Raw genomic sequence first — 21311 nt, forward strand, 5'->3', positions numbered from 1 at the left:
ATACGTGCAGAGTGCAGACTGACTATTTCAGGCTCTTTTGATGAGTTCAGGTTTGCTCTACTAGAAAATTGGACGAAGTCTAAGAAGTAGAGAAAATCGCGGAACCCTTTGAATTGGGCTGTTTCTGTTTCTTTTACCTTCTTTTTGTTCACAGATTGTACTGCACCTGAACATCTACTCCCAGCGGCCGGAGCAATACGGGGGACACACGTCCAGCAGCAGGTACGGGGACAGTAATACGGACAGTACGGGGACAGTACGGGGACAGTATACGGAGGACAGTACGGGGACAGTATACGGAGGACAGTACGGGGTCAGTACGGGGACAGTATACGGAGGACAGCACGGGGACAGTACGGGGACAGTACGGGGACAGTACGGGAACAGTACGGGGACAGTACGGGGACAGTACGGGGACAGTACGGGGACAGTACGGAGACAGTACGGGGACAGTACACGGGGACAGTACGGGGACAGTACGGGGACAGTACGGGGACAGTATACGGACAGTACGGGGACAGTATACGGGGACAGTACGGGAACAGTATATAGGGACAGTACGGGGACAGTACGGAGGACAGTACGGGGACAGTACGGGGACAGTACGGGGACAGTACGGGGACAGTATACGGGGACATTACGGGGACAGTACGGGGACAGTACGGGGACAGTACACGGAGGACAGTACGGGGACAGTACGGGGACAGTACGGGGACAGTACGGGGACAGTACGGGGACAGTATACGGAGGACAGTACGGGGACAGTACGGGGACAGTACGGGGACAGTACGGGGACAGTACGGGAACAGTACGGGGACAGTACGGGGACAGTACGGGGACAGTACGGGGACAGTATACGGAGGACATTACGGGGACAGTACGGGGACAGTACGGGGACAGTACGGGGACAGTACGGGGACAGTACGGGGACAGTACGGGGACAGTACGGGGACAGTACGGGGACAGTATACGGAGGACAGTACGGGGACAGTACGAGGACAGTACGGGGACAGTATACGGGGACAGTACGGGGACAGTACGGGGACAGTACGGGGACAGTACGGGGACAGTATACGGAGGACATTACGGGGACAGTACGGGGACAGTACGGGGACAGTACGGAGGTCAGTATACGCAGGACAGTACGGGGAGAGTACGGAGCACAGTACGGAGGTCAGTATACGGAGGACAGTACGGAGGACACAGTCCAGCAGCAGGTCAGAGTACGGAGGTCAGAAACCGAAGGTCGGGTGTCAGGTGTAAGAGAATAGAGAGCAGCCGGCAGAGGACAGAAATCACAACCACGAGCGGAAGGAGATGTGAAAAGGAGGAGTGAAAGAGGTAAGATTGGACTTTCTAACTGAACTGGGATGCAAACATGAACATCTCTTAAAAAGGTAATTGTTCATTTTCCTTTTTTAGACCTAGTTACCCTTAATTGCTGTTAGCACTGTTTTGAGAGACATGTTTAAACATATAATCAAGTAAAGTAACCGTAGGTACTCTCATAGTTAATATCCAAAATCGTAAGAAAAAGGCCTGATGATTCCGAGGAGCTTTCGGCTTACGCCTTCTTCAACTCACTCTGCTTTATTTTCCTTTTTGGCGCAAACACATTGAAATTCAAATCGATAGCAGCTGCAGTTAGGCACAGGCACTTCTCCTAAGGGTTTCATAACATTACATAGGAGTATTATAAAACAATTATATAATATATTACCAAATATAATAGATACAATTACAAAATATTTCCTTACATAGGCTGCAGAGTACAAATATATACATTTACAATGAAACTAATACTGCCTGATTAACCCACGCGGGGCTGGGGTCTCCAGCCGAACGCGCGGGGCCGGGGGTGGGTAAATTTTACTCCCCCCCCCCGTTATCTCCCGAACTAATGGTCCGATTTGGAAAATCCAAACGCCAATCGAAAGATCTCATCACGAACAACTAAAAACATGTACTTAATTTAGAGTTTGAGTTCAAGGTCAAGGTCAGGTCAAGGGTACAAATTGCAAGTTTCTACAGTATCAGTATCGGCCTTGCACAGTAGTTGCCGAAGAATGGACTGAGACTGATTGCCCAAAACATGTTCTTTTTTTCACAAATATATTTACATAACTGACAATTACATAGCAGTACATAAAGTACACAGAACCGGACACCTGTCGCACGCCCGGCCAGCGGACCGGTCCCAGGTAAAACCTCAGGGGCGGTCACGGATGGGAACGGGCGGGGTGAAAATCTGGCGACAGCTCAGCGTCCGAACCTCGCCCGCCCTATATGTCCTGTTATTACGCTCGTTGTCCCTGTTGGTGAGATGTGTAGCTAATGAGACAAAGTTTTTGATGCACCTCTACCTTCTTCTTTTCTGTATCGGCCATGCCCACTCGCATATTACCAAACTCTGCCCTTGTCATAAAATCACAGAATGAAAACATATCAGCTATTCCTATACCATGCTGTGCCACTTTTGTTCTGTAAATATAATATTTCCCTAGCAAAAACAGTCCCTGAATAGCAGCTGCAGCATCAGCCATATGAAATGTCTCATTTTCCTCGAATCCAACAATTATTGCACGTTTGCTTAGAACAACATTGTAATGCAATCGCTCCCTGACCCTGCTCACCATTGCTCTCCAAACACATTGTACCTGTTCGCACTCAGCAAAAAAGATGCAGAAGCGTCTCTCTATCTGCATTGCAGAATGTACACAATGGACTTTCTTCAGTGAATTTTGACACGAAAACGTTTGTCGTTAATATTCTGTGTACTAATCTATCCTGGAACCATCTAAGAGTATTATTTTTAGTACAGCTCGCAAATCTGTTGTAAATGAGGTCCCATTCTAGCTGACACTGTAGATCATTATTCCATTTTATTTGTGATTTTAAACCATCCCGTGTTTTAAAGTACTTATGCTGTAGCATTGTCTTATAGTATATCCTACATCCTCCCTTACATCCTAAGAGAGTTGCCAACGCTGGCTGCATTTTAGGTCCAATGTCATGAGGTGGCAACTCCCCCGTATATGCTGTCCTTATTACTCTAACAATGCCCGCGAATTCAAGCTGTTGGAGACGCAAGCCATAAGTGTTGTTTATTTCAGCAATATTCATAAACCTTCTTTCATCCGTCGAAATGTCACCTACATTGGTAAAACCAGCTCTGTATAGACGGCCATCCCACATAACTTTGTGATTACGCTTGAAGAAGGAGGACAAAAACAAAGGTTGCGTCTTAACATTTTCCGGTAAGACTTCAAAACACTTTTTGAAGGCATCCCATTTACTAAAAACCTCCCGCCAGAACGGACAAAACATGTTCTTAGGCTACCAAGAAAATATTCGTTGCAAACAATATCATTCAGAGGTCAAGGTCAAGGTCAGGTCAGGTCAGGTCACCAAAAACAAAATATAGAAAAGGGCATGTGCGACACATGTTTTATGGGTAATTTTATTCATATAATTCAATAGGCACACTCAATAGGTGATATGGACCACATCTGGATGAATTTCAGGTCGAGGTCAGGTCAAGGTCAGGTCAAGTGAAGTCAAATTTTGAGTTGGTTGTTAAGGCCTAAAAAGGTGGCTATCTGATGCAGTTTTTCACGGCGAAACGAATGGTGCTATTTTTGCTTCCATACGAGGTCTAGAACTTAAAAAAAATCATTTTTTAATTGTTTGTCGTGACGTCATAAAATTTTGAATAACTCCCACATTTTTGAACCGATTCTTCTAAAAATTGGTATGTACCATTTCTCTGACATATATTCTGTTTTTTTTTCGATACACGGAAAATTTTGGATTTTTTAATTATTTTCCCAAAAAAGTCAGTTTTTTGACGACCCCCCCCCCCTCGCCGTTTCGCCCCTGGTGGAGCTTGCGCGTCACGGAAAAAACGAACGTGTGCGCCGTTACGAGACGCAGTGGTTGGTAGGTATCCGTTTTAAGGTCCTAGGTCAACCAGTGACCTCTGAGGTCAGGTCAAGTGCCCCAAGGTACGGTTCGGTTTTTGGTGAATTACTTTGCAAAAAACGGCCGCAGAGCCGCGATTTTGTCAGCATCGTGTTCGCCTCGCTCAGGCGCGTCGAATGATTTACTTTTTGTTTGGGTCGGGTCAACTTAGGGTGTTGACCTCAGGTCACGGTCAGGTCAGCGCCCCCAGGTCACGAAGTTGGTCGAAAGAGGACATGCCGCATATCATTCGACTCGGCAGGTCTTCCTGAGTCCATTGATGGCTTTGCCGACTCGCTAGCTCAATGTGATCGGGAGTTATTGACGAAAAGTAACATGACCTTGATGACGTCATAAATGACGTCATAAATGACGTCACGCAAGGTCAACATTGCAAAAGTGAAGCATCTGACCTTGCAAAGAGTGCATCAAATCACAATTCTGTGTGCTTGAGATAGTTGGAGATCGTTCCCGGTGCCAGAATAGCAGTTCTCATTTTTCCCCATTGACTTATACCTACCTAATGGTGAGGTCACGAAAATGACCTGACCTCATATGACCTTTAGGAAGAATCCGAGATATACAAGTTGTGAGACTCGTGATGGATACTAGATCCTGCAAGTTTTATTTCTCTGTGAAAGCTCCTCTGGCAGTGAGGGCGTTGCGATGCTGCGACATCTGAAGGCCGTGCAGAGGTTCACTTATGACGTTATAGGTCAGTGACCTGACCTGAAAATGCGGTTGGTGTCAAAAGATCCGGCTTGAATCAAAAGTCAGGTATGCCAAGTTTCGGCTCTCTATCGCCAGCGTGTTCGAAGCTATCGCGAAAAAACCTATGGGGGGGGGGGGGTGGCACCCGCCTCCCCCCTCGGAAGATGCAATCGACTTGTTGGTTCACAAGCCGGCCATGATCGTGTAAAATGGCTTCATCGTAGATCGATTAGTTTCTGAGATATAACCGGAAATGTAAGAGTGCAAAACCTACCTACCGCTTAATCTCGCGAGAGCCGTACTTGTTTGCTTACTTCTGTTTCTTTCGAATCTAATTAAGATCTTTAGACGCTTCTGTTATTTGTCGACCTCACCACGCTGACCAGTGACCCGTCTCCGGCACCTGACCCCCCCCCCCCCCCCCTCCTTCCCCGCAGCCGCCGACTCAGTCTCGACATTCCCCTGAGGCGCCAACAGCTGACGGCGCACGCGCTCTACGACGCCATCTTGGCAGGAAAATGGCTGCCACCGGACGACCAGCCGCACTTTGAGTTTCTACAAGGTCAGACTCCGCCAGCGGGGCAGTCAGACTCCGCCAGCGGGGCAGTGGCAGTCGGTGGCGGATCCGGCAGTGCCTACCTGTTAGACGCTGACTGTCAGCGGGATAGGCCTACTCACTTATTAACCCTCGCACGACCAGGCCATTTCTCATAACACGAACGACCGAGGGGGGGTTGTTACGACCCCCCCTGGCGTTTCGAAACGGAAGGTCGTAGAGCTTAGCGGAAAAACCAACGGATTGCTCTCAACGAGATCTCGCGATTAGTGGTATATTTTTTGGTCCTAGGTCAACATTTGACCTACTTATGACCGGTCAAAGGTCAAATTTTCCGAAAAAAATCAAACTTTTTCAACTTTCCGCGGCGATTGCGGCAAAACGGTGGGAGATATCGACTTGAAACCTTCACTATCGTGTTCCTTGATCAATTCTCTATCGTTTGGTATGTATTTCGTTTCCCTAGCTCTAAAAATGGCACGTTGGGAGCGCCGGAAGTCGGCAAGGTCACAGTCGGCGGCAGAAATTCGAAAAATCAAAATTTAAATTTTTGAAATCTGATTGTATTTTTGGATTTGGGAGGTCCATTTGCTCCCTATAGAAGCTAATATTGCTGCATATTCCCATTGAGGTGACAAGAATTAGCAAAATAGTGGTTCGGGCGCTTTTCAAAAATAGTACCGGACGCTGTTCCTCTTGTGACGTCATAGCTCCGTGACCTGACCTGACCCGGTCAATTTTCTTGCACCACACGATAGCCAATGCTTGCCCCAACATGCATGGGAAGTTTCATCATGATCCATCAAACAATGTGGGTATCACCGGCAGAAAACCTAGGGATTCGGCGCACACGTTTGGTAACTGTCGGCCGGAGGCTGTACCTCTTATGACGTCATAACCCGTGAGTTGCTGGGGGGGGGGCGTTAAACGCCCCCACTTTTTTCGCCGGGCCATAGCATAAAAACGGCGCGCCGCAGGCGCGCCAAATTTTGGGTACCTGTAGGGAATTGATTGAAGTTTATTGTGACAAAGTTTCAAAAAAATTCGGTCGGAAATTTTTTGAGATATCGAGGTTTTAGTGACGTCATGATTTCTGAGTTTTCGACCAAAAACGGCATATATTCAAAAAATCATATAAAATCACAGAATAGACATACAGACATGCCGTAAACGCCATTAGACTGCCAATACCATGATCAATCAAATACCTAGCTATCTTCGATTATTGATTATTGTTCCGCATTTTCCATAATCTTGAACTGAATCTTAGCAATTTTTCGTGACTACTTCACGACCATGATACATGCATTTCCTAAATTGAACTTTTTGAGCCAAACACGTACACATATGATAAAATGAATGTCACCATCGTGTTCTACGCCCCAAATTAGGTACCTATAAAACATGTGTCACAGGCTGCGAATATCAGTTTTGATTTTCGGGGATATGTGCCTACCTGGTTGACCTGACCTTGACCCTGACCTATGCTTGACTGACCTCTACATGGAGCTGACACTTTTGTAGGCCTTATAAGATGGATTGTGCACCGTTTTGACAGAGTTTATGGCGAGAGGCGCCCATTGCGAAGTCCTGAGGTCCACGCTACTGAAAGCCCGATTTCAGGTGTTTGACCTGACCTTGACCCGACCTGTGACCTCAAAATTCAATTTTAACGTACTCATCTAAAGCGTCTCGTCGCGCTCTTTCGTTTGCCGCCTCGTGCGTTTCGCTGCGCCTATTGGTTCTCGAGTTATCGGCTGGGGGCGTTTAACGCCCCCCCCCCCCCCCAGCAAACGGTGGGTGGCGAAATACCCCAGCAACTGCCGGGATAACTCCGTGACCTGACATGACCCGATCAATTTTTTTTCGGCAAAAGATGCGCAAAGGTTGCCCCAGAGGGTATTGAAAATTTCAGCCCGCTACGACAAGCCGTTTAGCGTGCACTTCGAAAAAACCTCGGGGGGGGGGGGTTGATACACCCCCCCCTAGGCGTTCTAGGGTTAACCCTCGCCCGTATTGGTGTTTTTCCAGCCGCGAACGTATAAGGGGGGGGGGGGGTCCGTTGGACCCCCCCTTGCCGTTTCGCCCCTGATCGAGCTAGAGCTTCGCGGAAAAAACGAGCGTGTTGCCCGTGACGAGAGGAAGCCGATGATACCTAATTTTAAGGTCCTAAGTCATTGGTTGACCTTGCAGGTCAGGTCAATGACCCCAAAGTTGGGAAAATCGGGACCTGTTAGAACGTCGTAAAATGTGGCTGCTATGGGTTTTTTCGGGGCGCTAATCACGAATATCATGTTAGTTTTGATCACAGATGATGTCTTTATGCATTAAGTCCAGGTCGGGTCAGGTCAGGTCAGGTCAACCAGTAGGGGTCCTGCCGGGTATTCCTAGTAGGTGTCAACCGCCTCTGATAGCTTCGTAACATGTTACGAAGGTACCAAAACTACTTCGTAAACGTTCATATGGCTGCTAAATTCGAATTCAGCTCCAAAAACTAGCCTAGAAACATGTAAAACTCGAAAAAGTGAACCGTGGTCACCAAAGGTCAATGACCTGACCTGACCTTCAGGTGACCTTGACACCCACCCTAATGCATGGGGGCAACATCATATCACATGTTTGAACGCTTGAAACCACGAAAAGACTGCAAACGCGCGGCTAATGCGAGCCGACATACGCCGAATCGCGATTCCGGCCAAACATGGTCTCGAAAAGTAGGTCACAGGTCAAAGGTCATTGGGGTCAGGGTCATGAAATTTTCAGGGTAGGTGTAAAATTGATTAACGCGAGGGTACTGAAAGTTTTGTCGCGATTGGCCGCTTTTTACGCGAGTTATTCGCGAAAAATCATGGGGGGGGGTCCGTTCGACCCCCCCCCCCCTATACGGGCGAGGGTTAAAGCATTTCCAGATCCAAAGAGGTGGTAGGTATTGAACTCATTGGACGCTGCAAGAGAGATATAGGTACCTACTACCTACCTAGGTACCTACCTAAAAATATTTGCCAATCACCATAAAATGTTTCTCAACTTGTGCCCTACTCTGCGTTGCCTTGTAGCGCACTATGCAATGCAAATTACAACATTTCTTATTCTCCGTGAAGTTGGTACCTATTGAGTTGTAAAAAAAACAAACAATATAAATAAATAGGTACCATAGCTGCAGACAAAAATCGAAATTCACTAGAAAAACGCGTCTTCCACATTATCGTAATCATCAATCAGCATTTGAGTGTGCGGCGCGGTGCATGACGAGTGCCGCCGCGCCCTCTTCATCCGCTACCTGCTGCTCTGTGGGCGGCTGCCTTCCCTGCTCCCCTCCCTCTTCCACTCCTCCGCAGAGCCGGGCGCCAGCGGGCGGACCTCTGCCGACCCCTCCCTCACCCTCTGTGTCACAGCCGACCCTTCCCTCACCCTCTGTATCACAGCCGACCCCTCCCTCACCCTCTGTATCACAGCCAACCCTTCCCTCGCCCTCTGTATCACAGCCGACCCCTCCCTCACCCTCTGTATCACAGCCGACCCTTCCCTCACCCTCTGTATCACAGCCGACCCCTCCCTCACCCTCTGTATCACAGCCGACCCTTCCCTCACCCTCTGTATCACAGCCGACCCCTCCCTCACCCTCTGTATCACAGCCGAGCCTTCCCTCACCCTCTGTATCACAGCCGACCCCTCCCTCACCCTCTGTATCACAGCCGACCCTTCCCTCACCCTCTGTATCACAGCCGACCCCTCCCTCACCCTCTGTATCACAGCCGACCCTTCCCTCACCCTCTGTATCACAGCCGACCCTTCCCCCACCCTGTGTATCACAGCCGAGCCTTCCCTCACCCTCTGTGTCACAGCGGACGCCTCCCTCACCCTCTGTGTCACAGCCGACCCCTCCCTCACCCTCTGTATCACAGCCGACTCTTCCCTCACCGTCTGTATCACAGCCAAGCCTTCCCTCACCCTCTGTATCACAGCCGACCCTTCCCTCACCCTGTGTCACAGCCGACCCCTCCCTCACCCTCTGTATCACAGCTGACCCCTCCCTCACCCTCTGTATCACAGCCGACCCCTCCCTCACCCTCTGTATCACAGCTGACCCCTCCCTCACCCTCTGTATCACAGCCGACCCTTCCCTCGCCCTCTGTATCACAGCCGACCCATCCCCCACCCTCTGTATCACAGCTGACCCTTCCCTCACCCTCTGTATCACAGCCGACCCTTCCCTCACCCTCTGTATCACAGTATCACAGCCGACCCTTCCCTCACCCTCTGTATCACAGCCGACCCTTCCCTCACCCTCTGTATCACAGCCGACCCTTCCCTCACCCTCTGTATCACAGTATCACAGCCGACCCTTCCCTCACCCTCTGTATCACAGCCGACCCTTCCCTCACCCTCTGTATCACAGCCGACCCTTCCCTCACCGTCTGTATCACAGCCGACCCTTCCCTCACCCTCTGTATCACAGTATCACAGCCGACCCTTCCCTCACCCTCTGTATCACAGCCGACCCTTCCCTCACCCTCTGTATCACAGTATCACAGCCGACCCTTCCCTCACCCTCTGTATCACAGCCGACCCCTCCGTCACCCTCTGTATCACAGCCGATCCTTCCCTCACCCTCTGTATCACAGCCGACCCCTCCCTCACCCTCTGTATCACAGAGCCGGGCGCCAGCGGACGGACCTCTGCCGAGCCCTCCCTGGAGGAGGAGCTGCCCAAGATCCTGGCGGCGCTGCGGCGCCGGCTGGAGGAGGCGCCGCAGACGCTGCTGGAGCTGCAGCCGCCCGCCGGGGAGGACGGCCACGGAGGACACGACGGGGACCGCTGGGACGAGGAGGCACTCTGGAGAGAGGACCACCGACACGCAGGGGACTATCAACACGGAGAGGAGCACCGAGCTAGAGAGGAACATCAATACGGAGAAGACCACCGACACATTATATGGGACCAGCAGTACGGACAGGACCACCGACCTGGAGAGGAACACCGGCACGGAGAGGCCTCGTGGGACCACGGGAGGTGGCAGGACCACCACTCCACGGCGGACCCCGGGCAGCCCGCCCCCGGCGGACAGTATGACGTCAGCGCGGCCCCCGGCGGCGGACAGTATGACGTCAGAGCGGCCCCCGGCGGACCGCGTGAGCAGCCCGGTCCGGGCCACGGCGGACCGCGTGAGCAGCCCGGTCCGGGTCACGGCGAGGAACAACGGGGCAGCGAGAACCACATCAGGTGAGGATGGAACACATAGGTCTGGGACTGGGACTGGGTCCGGGGACTGGGTCAGAGAGGACGGTGTATGAGAGGACGGTGCTAGTGGAGGCTGGATTAGGAGATGGGATCGGAGAGGACTGGGCTAGGCGACTGGATTAGAGGGATGGGGACTGGGTCTGGGAGGACTATTTATAGTCACCGTGGTAGGACTAAGACTAGGGACTGGGTCTAAAAGGGGACTCATCGAGAGCCAGTGGTCGCTGAAGCTACATTAGATCACCGATTCCTTTCCCTCTGCCGGCAGCTGGACCTCAGTTCAAAAGATCAACGACCTCACGGAGGGTTACCTGCGGCCTGACCAGGTCACCCGGCCGCCGGTGACGTCACGGCCTACCCTGGTGACGTCACTGGCGGCGGCGGCCACCCACGAGCCGCTGCCGACGCCGCTGGCCAGTCGGCGGCGGCCGCCGTCTGCAGATGGCGCTGGCGACCAGGCTACGAGTGGGAAAGAGGGCGCTGGTAGCGCTGGTACGGACAGCGGTCACGGCAGCATGCTGGCGAGCCCGACCGCGTAATGAGGGGACATCGGCAGTCAGTCGGGTTTTCGTTACTGCTATGCGGATAAAACCTCGCTGGTGAGGACGTACTTGAATTATATGCTCCGCTGTTATCCACGTTAGAGTGAGGGGGGCAAGACTTTCGAATAAAACGAAAAAAGACGTGTCCGAAAATCATAAATTAGTGTCTCCAGCACGAAGGTCCCGTCAGTGAAACAAATGTCATGCATCATGCAGTTACCGTCGATTGATTGATCAGTATCAAGTATGTATATGTCAGATGTGTTGGACGCGCTTCACGCTCGTTCCTGTGCCCGAGTGCTGTGTGTGATCGGCCGAGGCTGACCGCTGGGCAGTGTGTCGTCAAAGGTCACACTCACTCCATCTGTATGGTAAAATACACCGAAATCGGGATTTAAGAATAGCCCGGTGTACTGCCTCTGCCAGCGAATCATACGAAACTGATTAAAACCGGTATTAATGACGTAGACGATATATTGAACATGACACAGCTGAGACACACGCACATAACTGAACCATTTCATTACAAAGTGGCTACAGCTGCCATGTGACGTTCTGCCCTTCGCAGCGGTGAATTGTAGCGGCCAGCGCATTACCAAAGTACACAACAACCCCACTGCCGAGCCTAGGGACTGTCACAGCCGACCGGACATCACAGAGCAGTGGTGACAGCACAGCCCTGGCTGCGGCACACCGCCCACCTACAGCACAGCCCTGGCTGCGGCACACCGCTCACCTACAGCACAGTGGCCGCAGCACACCGCCTACCTACAGCACAGTGGTCACAGCACAGCCCTGGCTGCGGCACACCGCCCACCTACAGCACAGTGGCCGCAGCACACCGCCTACCTACAGCACAGTGGTCACAGCACAGCCCTGGCTGCGGCACACCGCCCACCTACAGCACAGTGGTCACAGCACAGCCCTGGCTCCTAGCTGCGGCACACCACCCACCTACAGCACAGCCCTGGCCGCAGCGCACCGCCCACCTACAGCACAGTGGTCACAGCACAGCCCTGGCCGCGGCACACGGCCGCCGGAGTTCACAGCACGCAGTGGCCGCAGTGCCGCCCCCTGCAGTCGGCACAGCTGCTCTCTCACCGCAGTGCCGACCCCTGCAGTCGGCAGTCCTCTCGGCGCGGCGGCACACGCTGCGCGCGCAGCAGGCGCGAGCTAGGACCGGAGCGCCGGCGGCCGTCCGCCACCGGCTCCAGTCTCCGGTCTCCGGCAGGCGCCAGCTCGGACCCGTCTGGAAGACAGGGAGGCGCCGTCAGCCGGACTCGGGGCGGACAGGGCCGGCGGACGGACCCGCCCCGTCAGCAGTCGACTGTCGTCACAGCGCCTCAGTAGCAGAACTGACTGGTGGAAATCATCACAGCGGAGGTACAGAGATCAACAACGGCGCCACACATCGTCCGGTGCTCATTGAACATAACAAGCAAATAGCTCACCCTTACGTTTGCTGATTTCATCTGCACCATTCTAAAATACAAAACAATGCGTTCAAGGTTAAGATGGCAGCTAAGTAATGTCGCCCTTCAATCTTCAATACGGCGCGGCTCGCCGCTGCCGAAGGTAGTACGTACCCGAGTTAACGCGGCAGTCAGACGAGCCGATAGGTCCGCCCGGCGCCCGGCGGGTCCTCCAGGGTAGCATCCATCGGCCCCTAGTGGCAGCAGTACAGGGCCGGTGTGGCCTCCGCCGCGGCTGGCAGCCTCTGCCCGGTCCCTCCGGGGCCGATGTAGCCTCTGCCGCGGTGTCTGCAGGGAGGGCCGCAGAGAGGGGGACGGGTCAGACGGGCCGACCAACGGTCGGGGACACCGGGACCACTGGGCGACATCAGGAGTCGGGCGTCGTCAAAGCGATCAGTAGCAGAACTGACTGGGTAAGTCATCACTGAGACTACACAGGAGGGCCGCGGCCGCTCCGCGCGGCGAGTGTCGTACCTGCGTCACCGCGCGGCTGGGTCGGCGGCCGGACGACATCCTCAGAGCGTCAGCGGGGACAGACGCAGTTCAGCCGTCTGCAGACCGCGGACAGACGCAGTTCAGCCGTCTGCAGACCGCGGACAGACGCAGTTCAGCCGTCTGCAGACCGCGGACAGTGTGTTCAACCGTCTGCAGACTGCGGACAGACGCAGTTCAGCCGTCTGCAGACCGCGGACAGACGCAGTTCAGCCGTCTGCAGACCGCGGACAGACGCAGTTCAGCCGTCTGCAGACCGCGGACAGACGCAGTTCAGCCGTCTGCAGACCGCGGACAGACGCAGTTCAGCCGTCTGCAGACCGCGGACAGACGCAGTTCAGCCGTCGGCAGACCGCTGACAGACGCAGTTCAGTCGTCTGCAGACCGCGGACAGACGCAGTTCAGCCGTCTGCAGACCGCGGACAGACGCTGCCCGGCCGTCTCTGCAGACTGCTCCGTCCGTGCCAATTCTGCTCTGGTGGCGAACAGTCCATCTGCGGGGGTGCCAAACACAGTCAGTGAGGTAGAGTGCGGTAGGAGACAGCCCTCCGGCCACAGCACAGCCATCAGAAGTTGAGTGTCTTCAGAGCAGTCAGTAGCAGAACTGACTAAATGACTCATGTGAAACACAGCAGCTTAGAACAATAAAAGGTCGATATTCAGAAGTCCGATTCACTTTCCAGACATAAATTTTGTATATTCTTACAGTATGGCACCCTGCATCCAGATGATACATGTGGCGCCTCATGGAGGTGCTTTTGGGACATCAGACAGTGTCCAAAGCTTTTTCAACCTGGTCCGGCCTGGGCATAGAACAACACTATATAGGTGGTAGTGAAGGCTACAGGCTACCTTTCAGCACAATCAAGCTTTTCTCATGTATTATGTGTTAACCCTCGCCCACAAATGGCGGGGGGGGGGTTGCCACCCCCCCCCCCCCCCGGTAGTCTTTCTGCTCTGCACTGCACTCAACATTTTTAGAGCTAGAAGCCTGATTTTTGGTATAGCTGCTCCTCTATCCTTTCTTGATGTCAACTGAAAATTTCAAGTTTCTGTGGTTTTTGATTTCAGAGATATGACCTTGTTTTCCAGGTCATGTCATGACCCAAATGACCAATTCTCAACATCTTGCTTTGGCTATGGGCCTTGTGAGCTTTTGACACCTTGATTTCGGCCTTTTTTGCCAGTCTTACCTCCCACCTATCATGGAACATGTTGTTTGACGACGTACAGATGTCAAGGTCAGGGTCAAGGTCAACCTAGGTCATCTAAAATAATTTCGTTTTAGGCAAGCTGAATTTACTTTTTGTGAAGTTTTTATTTACTGCATTTTTGGTAAAAGCTTGTCAGATCATGATTTCATGTAATATGGACACATAAACACTGGGTGCACACATCAGTATACACACAGACACACACAGACATACAAACACATATCATATAATCTTTTAACAATTTTCTTTCAAAACACAAATCCATTTATTGAATGGCCAACTAATTGTGACGCCCAGAACCTGCAGAAAAGGGTAAAAGCATGGATGAAAGAAACTGGATAGGAAACTCCTATTCCTTCAACATTACGGGCAGCGTTCCGGGCGATCGACCTGCCACCTAGCGTTCGGTAAGTATCGGGACTGGAAACTCCCGCCGTTCAGCATTACGGCCTATGGGGGACGCGGGGCGGCATGTTTTGAAACGGGTATTAGACCGCAATGCGGATTTATTTTTAGGTTTAGAAGCTATTTACGACAGACAAAATTGATCAGGCTATCGAATGATACCAAAACTATTATTGTCCGTTCCGCACAAAAGTCGTACACGAGGGCCGAATACAGGCGACCTTGAAAAAGGGGGCCATTTCTAGTGTTTTTCTCTTACGCGGCACCGGTGAACGCTTACGCGGCGCCAGTGAATGCGCGGCAGACGCGGCTCCCGCTGCCGCCGCGCGTGCCCTCGGGCACTTACCGAAGGGAACGCAATCAGCTGTTAGTTTCCAATCCAGGTTCTCCTTCATCCATGGTAAAAGTATACATTGAGCCAGAGTGACTGTTATATAAAAGATAAAATTTTCATATTCTTACATTATTTGACATCCTGAATCCAAAAATGATACTTATGTCTTGCAAAGAAAAAGAGAAAAACATAATCAAACCTGACCTAACCTTACCTATTTACCTACAACCTACCAACCTACAACCTAAAAACCTAAAATCTACAAACCTACCAACCTAAAACCTACAACCTAACCTAACCTAAAACCTAAAATTTTTGCTGTTACATATTTGTATCAACAGCGTCACAATTATCCACTAGGGCCTAATATATACTAATACCCAGAAAAGCAGTTTTCCTATCACCTTTTTTTGTCAATTAGCTGAATTTAATCAAATCACACTAATTCCTAGTGGAAAATGGAAGCCTTTTCTTTCCGATAAGTGAACGTGATACCGCAAGTACCAGCTTGTGATACCGTTTTTAGCCCTTAGTAGTGGGGCCGCAGTTATGCCCATATATGGTCATCAAAAGTCCATTCACTGACCAATCTATTTTTTATGTTCGCCTTGTAGTTTCCCCAACTGAGTAGCGAGGGCTGCCCATATATGATGATCAAAAGTCTATTTGTTGACCAATCAATTTTAAGATCTTCGCCTCGTAGTTTCCCAAACTGATCTCTGGAAACAAACAAAAACAACTCACCGAAACAACTCAATAATTTAAGTTACCTCTGGCTCTGAGAGGAATCTAGCCTTGGCTAGGCCCAAATAACAAAATACTGAAGGAGGGGGAGCGGACCCACCCTCCACCGCGACGCGCTGCCGGAAATAGGATGTTTGGAGACTCTGAGGCGCTGTCTTTGATCAAAAACACTTTTTGCATTTAACTTGAAAAATGGTAAAAAAGGTAAAAAATTTGAAAAATATAAATATTGAAAAATGATTCACAATAAGATAAAACGATTTAAATGTTATCTTCATTGGTAAACAAAATATTTTTTAGTGTTTGTGATTAGAGCAGCCACTTTCCAAAATAGCGAGCCAAAGAACCGGAAGTATTTTGTTATTGATTTGCTGCAGAGCATTCCTGATTAGATTCCGCCCGCTCCTGCATGCACAATACTTCACTCAGACTTTTTGGGTCAGAAAACGCCACAAAATCGCCACAAAAACGCCGTGACTCGAAGTCTCGCTCGCTTATGATTTTACTGATTGTAAATAAAGGAGTTATGGTCCTAAAATCCATGAAAAATGGCATGTCTAATTCAAGGATTATCAGGGACTATAATTTTTGTTGTTGTTTTTTTGTTTTAAATTTGCTTGATCAGATTTTAAAACATTATAACAGTTTTAAAAATTCAGGCAATTTCTTCAAAAAGTTGGATCGATTTATATTTACATTTACAGAAACTGCGCACAAAAGTCGTCACATGTTATATTCGCTACAACAAATACGCAGCTGTAACAGTAGTGGCGCAGTAGCTGACCGTATTTGTTGCTGTTTACGTTGTTTCGGAGGCGGGTCTGTCGTGTTTCAGGTCGCCCCTCGCGATTTTGCGTTGCTGTGCTGATTTTACGTGCATTAGGTCGCCGTTCCTGTGGAGCAGAGACCGCCGACCGCCCAGGCTGTGAGCCCGCTGTGAGACACGTCGCTGTCGCTGGTCGCCGCTGATTCGTCTGCAAAATGTCTGCCTCTCCGATGGCCCGCCAGTCGATGAGCCAAAACATCCCCACGAGGAGCGTGCAGCTGGGCCACGTCAGCGAGCTGCCGCACGACTACAGCTCCACGCCCGGCGGCACCATCTTCTCCACCACGCCCGGAGGTGAGCGCGCCGCACCCTTGAGGGCTGAGGCTGTACTGGCACCCTGCGGGCCGCACTGGGTCTGAGCGAGCCCCTCACCCGTGCCGGGGACTGCAGCCTGTTCCCTGTGCCACTGGGCACTTCTCTGTACTAGTACTGGCAGCATGTTGTAGGGAGTAGACTCCTGGCTGTGACACCACCTTACTGGATGCTGTAGCATAGGCATCCTGTACTGGTAGCGTTACGAATCATGCCACAGGGTGTCATACCATGTACTGGGTCTAAGCAAGCAGCCCTTTGTCATATTGGACTGAAGCACACTGTTTGGCACTAGAACCTGAATCTGATCCTGCTGCTCGATTCTGTTCGTATTCTCAGGAGTAGGAGAGCTTTCTTTAGTTGCAGTCATATGGTGGCAACAATGGATGTGACTCATGAGAAGGAAGCCACTCTGCATCACACTTTTACCAGCATAATGCTGGCACATATGATGACAATGGGACATGCTGTATTTGTTAAGCTGTCATTAAAATTATTGAATTTTATGCTGGTATGCACTATGCACCAGAGTAGGTACCTAATGCACAATGCCTTATTCCTGTCTGGATAATTGATGGGTCACCTCTTACCTTATCTAGACATGACCTGTGGGAAGGGCAGGCATACCGCAGACCATGCTAGGCTGAATAACACTGATGTTATAGGATTTTTTGGCAGGTTTTACTGTTAGGTACTCCTTACAGTTAAATTGCTCAATAGTTAGGTACCTACTGTTAGTGTTTTTGCCTTTGAAACTAATAGTTAAAAATTTCATGTAGGCATATACCCTTGATTTGATTTTCCATGTGTTGGTATTGCTTTGAAGTGGTAGCTTGATTTGACCATAAAATTACCAATGCTGGGTTCATTGATAGTGTTGAGTTGTGTTAGCAGAATGGGAGGGGCAGCACTTGGCAAAATGCCTACTTCTTTCTGTACTGTTTTTTGGCTGGGGCTTTACTGCACCTGCAGGAATCATTCATTAACTTACTTGCTAGAACTGTTTGAAACAGGGCTCATTTTTTGTGCAGAAATAAATAATATTCGTTTTTCACACCATCAGTTGTTGCTGTGATTTTTGCATAAAGCTTAAGCCCATTCGCGAACCAAAACATATGGAAACACGGGTTGATCATACAAGGAAACGCTGCATCTCAGGCCATATTTTTGGGGCTCACAGAGTGATCACAATTAATCTTGAAAATACCTATTATCTGAGGATGGACTCTGGAGATACATGCACCATACCCCCGGGCGATGATCCAGCATTGTTCGGGCGCCGCTCCCCACCCGTTCTGCCCCCCCCCCCCATCAACTGCGCCTTCCGTCGGACTTGTTCCGTCGTCCCGGCCGACAGTCGGTGTGCCGCGCGGCGGCTCCCCCCCCCCCCGGGTCCATGACGTCAGAGGGGGGGGCGTGTTGACGCCGCCGCTCAAGGTCATGGGGAGGACCCGGGCAGCGCCGGTGAAGGAGGGGGATGGAGGTGGGAGGAAAGGGCACATTACGAGACTCTTAATCATCTTCCCCTCTTCTGAATGCTTGAGACGAGGTGTTAGTATCACTGATGTTAGTTGTCGGACTTTCGTCCCCGTCTTGAGTTGAGATGTTAGTTTCACTAACTAGCTGGGCCACATTACCAGAATGTGAAACTAACATCTCAACTCAAGACTGGGACGAAAGTCCGACAACTAACATCAGTGATATTACCTTGTTGTGTTGTCTCTGTTCCAGAATGATATCCCGGGTCTCCCCTATCCCGGCAGTTGCTGGGGTATTTCGCCACCCACCGTTTGCTGGGGGGGGGGGGGCGTTAAACGCCCCCAGCCGATAACTCGAGAACCAATAGGCGCAGCGAAACGCACGAGGCGGCAAACGAAAGAACGCGACGAGACGCTTCAGATGAGTACTTTAAAGTTGAATTTTGAGGTCACAGGTCGGGTCAAGGTCAGGTCAAACACCTGAAATCGGGCTTTCAGTAGCATGGACTTCAGGACTTCGCTATGGGCGCCTCTCGTCATAAACTCTGTCAAAACGGTGCACAATCCATCATATAAGGCCTACAAGAGTGTCGGCTCCATGTAGGGGTCAGTCAAGCATAGGTCAGGGTCAAGGTCAGGTCAACCGGGTAGGCACATATCCCCGAAAATCAAAACTGATATTTGCAGCCCGTGACACATGTTTTATGGGTAATTTGGGGCGTAGAACACGATGGTGGCATTCATTTTATCATATGTGTACGTGTTTGGCTCAAAAAGTTCAATTCAAAAAATCTTCCCCTCTTTTCTCCTTAAATATTTTCTTCCCTCCTGTCGTCTCCCCTCTCCTTTGCTCTCTCTCTCTCTCTCTCTCTCTCTCTCTCTCTCTCTCTCTCTCTCTCTCTCTCTCTCTCTCTCTCTCTCTCTCTCTCTCTCTCTGTCTCTGTCTCTGTCTCTGTCTCTGTCTCTGTCTCTGTCTCTGTCTCTGTCTCTGTCTCTGTCTCTGTCTCTGTCTCTGTCTCTGTCTCTGTCTCTGTCTCTGTCTCTGTCTCTGTCTCTCTCTCTCTCTCTCTCTCTCTCTCTCTCTCTCTCTCTCTCTCTCTCTCTCTCTCTCTCTCTCTCTCTCTCTCTCTCTCTCTCTGTCTCTCTCTCTCTGTCTCTCTCTCTCTCTCTCTCTCTCTCTCTCTCTCTCTCTCTCTCTCTCTCTCTCTCTCTCTCTCTCTCTCTCTCTCTCTTCCTCCCCTTCTCCCCTTTCCCTGTCTCTTCTTCCCTCTTTCTGTCCTGCTCCGGGGAATGCTATTTTGTGCGTAGGCCGTAGTGTCACCACTGCCCGGTCACTAGTGTGGTTTGTTACTGTGGTTCTCGCTGCTGATCGCTGTGGCCGGTCACATCACGGGGACATGCCCAACAGGACACACATCTCCTCCCCGCGTGTGCAACTGTCCCACAGACCCCACCCCGTCCGACCTGCCGTACCTGTCCCACCTGCCGTGTCTGTCCCACCCTTATCCCACCTGTCCCACCCCTATCCCACCCCTGTCCCACCTGTCCCACCCCCTATCCCACCTGCCGTACCTGTCCCACCTGCCGTACCTGTCCCACCCCCTGTCCCACCTGTCCCACCTGCCGTACTTGTCCCCCCTGTCCCACATGTCCCAACCCCCCTGTCCCAACCCGTCTCACCTGCCCCACCTGCCGTACCTGTCCCCCCTGTCCGTACCTGTCCCACCTGCCGTACCTGTCCCACCTGCCGTACCTGTCCCACCTGCCGTACCTGTCCCACCTGTCCCACCTGTCCCACCCGTCTCACCTGCCGTACCTGTCCGACCTGTCCCAGATACTGCCCTACCCGCACTCCATGCCATCAGCCCCCCCCCCCCCTGCAAACAGCTGCCCCCCGGACATACATACTGACCCACTTCTGGGCTACTCGCGGCTGGCAACCCGTCTGGCAACAACTGGCAACCCGTCTGACAGCTGATCCCACCGGCGACTCCGCTGCCAGGCCAGAGGTGCCAGTTTCGCGGAATTGTTGACCGATGGCTGCCCTGCCAGAGGTGCCAGTCTTGGGAAATTGCTGACCCAGGGCTACCCTCTTTGACGGAGCCTTGCGGCATCAGTTTTGGAGGGTACACTTCAGACGCTGCCGTGTGATCGTCCGATGTCCAGTCCACTGTTTACCCTCTACATAGGTTTTCTGCAGGAGTCCCTCCCCGACGTCCCCAGCGTCCCTCTGCATCTGCCCAGCGGCCCTCCGGGACCCTCCGTCTCTGCCCAGCGGCCCTCCGGGACCCTCCGTCTCTGCCCAGCGGCCCTCCGGGACCCTCCGTCTCTGCCCAGCGGCCCTTCGGGACCCTCCGTCTCTGCCCAGCGGCCCTCCGGGACCCTCCGTCTCTGCCCAGCGGCCCTCCGGTACCCTCCGTCTCTGCCCAGCGGCCCTCCGGGACCCTCCGTCTCTGCCCAGCGGCCCTCCGGGACCCTCCGTCTCTGCCCAGCGGCCCTCCGGGACCCTCCGTCTCTGCCCAGCGGCCCTCCGGGACCCTCCGTCTCTGCCCAGCGGCCCTCCGGGACCCTCCGTCTCTGCCCAGCGGCCCTCCGGGACCCTCCGTCTCTGCCCAGCGGCCCTTCGGGACCCTCCGTCTCTGCCCAGCGGCCCTCCGGGACCCTCCGTCTCTGCCCAGCGGCCCTCCGGTACCCTCCGTCTCTGCCCAGCGGCCCTCCGGGACCCTCCGTCTCTGCCCAGCGGCCCTCCGGGACCCTCCGTCTCTGCCCAGCGGCCCTCCGGGACCCTCCGTCTCTGCCCAGCGGCCCTCCGGGACCCTCCGTCTCTGCCCAGCGGCCCTTCGGGACCCTCCGTCTCTGCCCAGCGGCCCTTCGGGACCCTCCGTCTCTGCCCAGCGGCCCTCCGGGACCCTCCGTCTCTGCCCAGCGGCCCTCCGGTACCCTCCGTCTCTGCCCAGCGGCCCTCCGGGACCCTCCGTCTCTGCCCAGCGGCCCTCCGGGACCCTCCGTCTCTGCCCAGCGGCC

At 52.3% G+C, this 21311-nt stretch overlaps 2 protein-coding genes and 1 long non-coding RNA gene across 6 annotated transcripts in view; 2 read left to right on the forward strand and 1 right to left on the reverse strand.

Annotated features, from left to right (window-relative positions):
* Positions 1–11062, forward strand: part of LOC122394363 — a 30462-nt gene extending 19400 nt beyond the window's left edge. Inside the window, exons 5-8 of one of the 2 annotated variants that reach the window (XM_043391197.1) lie at positions 155–222; positions 5109–5233; positions 9883–10450; positions 10737–11062. In XM_043391197.1, coding sequence (XP_043247132.1) covers positions 155–222; positions 5109–5233; positions 9883–10450; positions 10737–11007 — 1032 coding nt within the window. In that variant the 3' untranslated portion in view covers positions 11008–11062. The remainder of the gene's footprint in view (positions 1–154; positions 223–5108; positions 5234–9882; positions 10451–10736) is intronic. The other variant, XM_043391199.1, reaches the window with a different exon arrangement.
* A 411-nt stretch (positions 11063–11473) lies between these two features.
* Positions 11474–15791, reverse strand: LOC122394354. Of its 3 annotated transcripts, none has more exons than XR_006258847.1 (6): positions 15698–15791; positions 12957–13468; positions 12597–12770; positions 12000–12259; positions 11779–11827; positions 11474–11711 (listed from the first exon to the last, which is right to left on the reverse strand). It is a non-coding gene; the product is annotated as an uncharacterized LOC122394354 (long non-coding RNA). The 3 variants fall into 3 exon arrangements; XR_006258848.1 differs by lacking the exon at positions 11779–11827 and adding an exon at positions 11860–11908; XR_006258846.1 differs by lacking the exon at positions 11779–11827 and having other exon boundaries at positions 11476–11711.
* Positions 15792–16401: 610 nt separating this feature from the next.
* LOC122394358 (eukaryotic translation initiation factor 4E-binding protein 1-like) overlaps positions 16402–21311 on the forward strand; it is a 35847-nt gene continuing 30937 nt past the window's right edge. Inside the window, exon 1 of the mRNA XM_043391192.1 lies at positions 16402–16791. Within this exon, the coding sequence (XP_043247127.1) occupies positions 16653–16791 (139 nt within the window). The 5' untranslated portion in view covers positions 16402–16652. The remainder of the gene's footprint in view (positions 16792–21311) is intronic.

Source organism: Amphibalanus amphitrite, unplaced genomic scaffold, assembly GCF_019059575.1.
Source record: "Amphibalanus amphitrite isolate SeventyFive unplaced genomic scaffold, NRLGWU_Aamphi_draft 000587F_arrow, whole genome shotgun sequence".
Classification (NCBI taxonomy): Eukaryota; Metazoa; Arthropoda; class Thecostraca; order Balanomorpha; family Balanidae; genus Amphibalanus; species Amphibalanus amphitrite.